Source organism: Helicoverpa zea, chromosome 21 (assembly GCF_022581195.2).
Source record: "Helicoverpa zea isolate HzStark_Cry1AcR chromosome 21, ilHelZeax1.1, whole genome shotgun sequence".
Classification (NCBI taxonomy): domain Eukaryota; kingdom Metazoa; phylum Arthropoda; class Insecta; order Lepidoptera; family Noctuidae; genus Helicoverpa; species Helicoverpa zea.
Genome location: NC_061472.1, coordinates 6,563,947 through 6,568,344, shown reverse-complemented (window position 1 = coordinate 6,568,344; position 4,398 = coordinate 6,563,947). Strand labels below are relative to the sequence as shown.

At 35.7% G+C, this 4,398-nt stretch overlaps 1 protein-coding gene across 1 annotated transcript; it reads left to right on the top strand.

Annotated features, from left to right (window-relative positions):
* The first annotated feature begins 3,429 nt into the window (after window positions 1-3,429).
* LOC124640903 (snake venom serine protease 5-like) lies at window positions 3,430-4,189 on the top strand. The gene has a single exon (XM_047178864.1). It carries the CDS (start codon window positions 3,446-3,448, stop codon window positions 4,169-4,171), a length of 726 nt encoding a protein of 241 aa, XP_047034820.1. The 5' UTR covers window positions 3,430-3,445; the 3' UTR covers window positions 4,172-4,189.
* Window positions 4,190-4,398: the final 209 nt, after the last annotated feature.

The window sequence follows — 4,398 nt, the reverse complement described above, 5'->3', positions numbered from 1 at the left end:
TACACTGCACGCTTCTCTATAATTTTATGCATATAACGAACAGCTTATTACAATATTGTTCAGTATTTATGCCAATGTTCCTACTTACATTACATAAGTAGATAATGCAACACAAATGTTTTATACAATGATTTTCTAAAAAAACTCTTGATATGAAATATATTAAAGTATCCACAATATTTTTCCCATAAAGTTCACATTTTCTCTATCGATTGTAACCACGTAAGAAAACCCAAATAATACTTTAGCCACATAAATAATAGGAAGCAATACATTACATATGCTATGAAGCAATATCTGAAGAACGGAGAAAGAGGGACCGTTTATCTTTGCTTTATTAAAAGGTTCACTTCAATCAGAAATCTATCCTATATTATATTATGTAGGTATGTAGGTACAATAGAGCTCATTTTAGTTGATAAATGTATACTTTTTGTTATAAGTTTGAGAAGAAACTTGGCATCCATGCCATTAAGATCGAACCGTGTGGTTTAGTTGGTTTACTTCATCAATCATCATCCTCCTGCCCTTATCCTAATTTTATTTGGGGTCGGCACAGCATGTTTTCTCCTTCCATGCTCTTCTATCTGCCGTCATCTCACAAGTAACATTCTTTCTTACCATATCTACTTTCACACAATCCATCATCTATATCGTCTTCCTCTTCCACTATATCCGTCCACGTTCATACTCATCACCTTCCTCACAACATGACTCTCATTCCTCCACATCACATGCTCATTCCACGGCAGCCGGTTTCCACGCAGTTTTCTGATACCGGCGCTACTTTCAAACTTCCTCTTATATACTAATTCCTCACTCTATCCATTCGCGTAACACCACACATACCTCTTAACATTCTCCTCTCTGCCGCATGCAATGTTTAGTTGGTTTACTTAATGCTGAAAATTGGTCAAATAGCAATAACCTACGTTAGTATTTTACTGCCGTAAAAGTGAATTTCTGTTACAAATACAATATAAAGAAGTCTCTCAAGATAAAAATCTGACCACGTTTCATTGCAGGTTTCTCATAATCCAAACGTTTACTGACTACTCAGTGACGATGTTCAACTGAGTGTAACCGTCACTTTCACGTCATATCTTGCTTATATGCATTCTCAACTCAGTACTCATTTGTTTAAATATTGGCTATCAATCTTTTCAACTTCATCAGCCCAGTAGCCAGAAACATAGACACCACTAAAATCCAGTAGGCACGATGTACACAACAAGAGTACTCCATCTTGATGCACTTGCTTTTTTATAAGACCTATTTGCTATCACCTACTGCTTAGCCAGTAAAGTTTTATTAAAGCCTTAAAAAAACCAGTATATCAATTTTAAGATTACATCCGTCAGCTAACAACCACATGCCTCCACGGTACATTATAAAATAAACTCTGGTACAACGATCTAAGATAATGACAGTGGTACCGCTATTACTTCCACTGGCCTCGTATTTTTTGCTGGAGTCATTGACTGGAACGGCACGAACATTCAGACTTTAGACCAATGGGATCGCGAGGCCTGCATCACGGTATTGAAGTTTTCTTCGTTTTTGGGAAATGAGATAGTGTTTTAAATGTGTTTTCGGGGAGTCCGATGCTGTCGGAAAGACCGGCCGTGGCGAGGGGCCGGACTTTATCCTCGCCGTATTGTATTGTCATGTCCAGACAGTAGAGCGGCTTCTGCTTCGTGTATCGCTATTGTTAATGTTAATCTCCCGTTAAATTAACTGTATGTATGCGTTAAGATTAGGTGCCCTCTTCTACACCGAAACCGGTCGGCAGCATGTTTGACTTCCTTTTTGCTTTAGGCCATGCTAAATTTTTATAAACTGACTACCCGATATCTGTTTCCATCAAATTAGAGTCACATAAAATTGCTACTATGAGTACTTATACAATTTCAACTTTTAGCAACGATGCTGAAAGTTTTTTTTGCTACATGTGATTTCAGGTCACTGTCTGAAACACATTTTCGATTCCATCAAGGTTTAAGCTTTTTACCCGTGCTTATGCTAACATTTACTTTATAATTTCCTTCATACATATTTAGGAAATAATTTTATCTTTACGCATGTCACAATAAAAAAAAATACCCGAACATTGTAAACTATGTAAATAAACCCAGCTATGTTATGCAAGGAATCTATAAAATATTTACGGCCACTAAAATTTTCCTTAAAGTATTATTTTATCTAGACACACGGCAGTGTGTCCGCCAAGTTCGAGCAAAAAAAAGCGACACACCGGCCGTGGGTTATATTACACGAACCATTTCGGGCCAAATTCGACCCCCCTATAACTCAAAATCTATTTTATTTACGCATATCAAATTTCTAGTATCTGTTGAGACCCTCTCACTTATCTAAAATACAAAATTTCATTATCATACCTATTGTAGGTCTTGAGATATTGACGTCAGAAAATCGCTATTTTTACTATACACTCACTGACTGACTCACTCATCAAAAACCTAGACCACTTCCAATGGTCGTATTGACTTGAAATTTGGCATGGAGGTAGGTCTTTATGTCAAGGTAAAGGGAAAAATCTGAAAATGGCCAAGTGTGAGTCAGTTTCAAAATAATGAAGGTGTACATTTATACCCGGTGTAAATTTATACCCCTAAGGAACTAAAACGAACTAAATTTATCTATATTTATATAATATATCTTCGAATGGTCGTACCGATCTGAAATTCGATACAAAGGTTTGTATTTAGTCAAAGTAAAGTAAAAATGTGAAAACAGCCAAGTGTGAGTCACTTTCGAAAATAACGAATGTGTAACTTTGATCCACGAACATAATATATGATAACATGTCATGTTAGTCAGTTGGTAAATCTAGTCCATTTAGTTAATCTAGTTCATTTCTTTGTAAGAAGCATAGTGCTAATCAAAAATCTGAAAGATAGTATAAATGACTCATTTCCTTAACTAACTTAATCATAAGAAAAAAATAAAATAAACAACCTTACAAAAATAAATGAAATCCCACCCAAAACAAAAATGTGAAAGGCTGCCAAGTTCGATAATATGGGAATGCTTCGCCTGTAAAAGAAGTGAGATCTGAATAAGTACCAAGTTCCATATACATACCTCAGTTAAAAATAGTTACTTTTTAATGATGTTACTTGGCAAGTTTTAATAGAAAATTAAATACTTGATTCATTGCGTTTAGTAGGTTTATAACAAGTTATGTGAAAACTTGCCAAGAACCATCATTATAAAGTAACTATTTTTAACTGAGGTATGTATATGGAACTTGGTACTTATTCAGATCTCACTTCTTTTACAGGCGAAGCATTCCCATATTATCGAACTTGGCAGCCTTTCACATTTTTGTTTTGGGTGGGATCTAATTCGAATTCCTAAAACTATGTATATAAAGGAAGGTTCAATTTTTAAAAGCATTGCCTTCATAATAGTTACGGTGACAATGTCTTATTTAACTCATATTTCGTTATTTGTTATTGTTGTACTACAATACATTTCAGCTTCGGTGATAGAAAACCGGGTACGAGGTGGCAATGCATTTGATGTTACGAAACATAGACATCTTGTTGAACTTATAATTATCAATACACACAATAATTTTGACAAGGTTATTTTATGCAGCGCATCTATACTAAGTGCCCGATGGATTATCAGTTCAGCACATTGCTTTGAAGACGACGTGGACTACGTCGGTGTTCACCAACAAGGCTCACTAAATCGAATAGCGATTTCAATGCATATTGAAGTTCATCCTGAGTACATCCAAGGCGTAATTAATTATAGCAATAGTGCAAAAGACCTGGCACTTATAAGGACAAAATCACATATAAATTTGAATGATTGTACTACGTGGCCAATTCGACTGCTCAGCAGTCCTGTCAGTTTTGGATCTGTGGCAACTATTGCGGGTTATGGAGATGCCGAGCCCGGATTAGCAACGCCTAGAGAAGGTAATGTCACTATCTGTAGATGTGAGAATGCCAGGGATGAAAGTGTTCTATGCACGTACTCTAATGTGAGGGCGGATCAAGGAGATTCAGGTGGCTCCCTAGTTCACGACGACACATTGATAGGTGTTACGAGCGGCGTTTTAGAACATAAAACGGTGTATACAGATGTGTTCAAAAATTTGAATTGGATTAAACGTGTGTTGGCGAAGCGATACTAATAAAAAAAAAAACGAAATGTATTTGTAACTATCATTTTATGTACATTGTAATTGGTGTGGTGTCATTAAATAAATGATTTCGTTAATGAATAAATATTATTTTTCATTGGAGCTATCGAATACCTTCTTTCCGTCATTTTTGAGATAATTATTTGTGAAATGAGAACTAGTAAAAACCGACTATGGTCAAATCACCAAGTGACACTTTTTCTAGGAATTTTGAAGTA

Bases quoted from the DNA above. Each gene is read 5' to 3' on its own strand.
- LOC124640903 (XM_047178864.1), top strand. From the start codon at position 3,446: ATGTCTTATTTAACTCATATTTCGTTATTTGTTATTGTTGTACTACAA.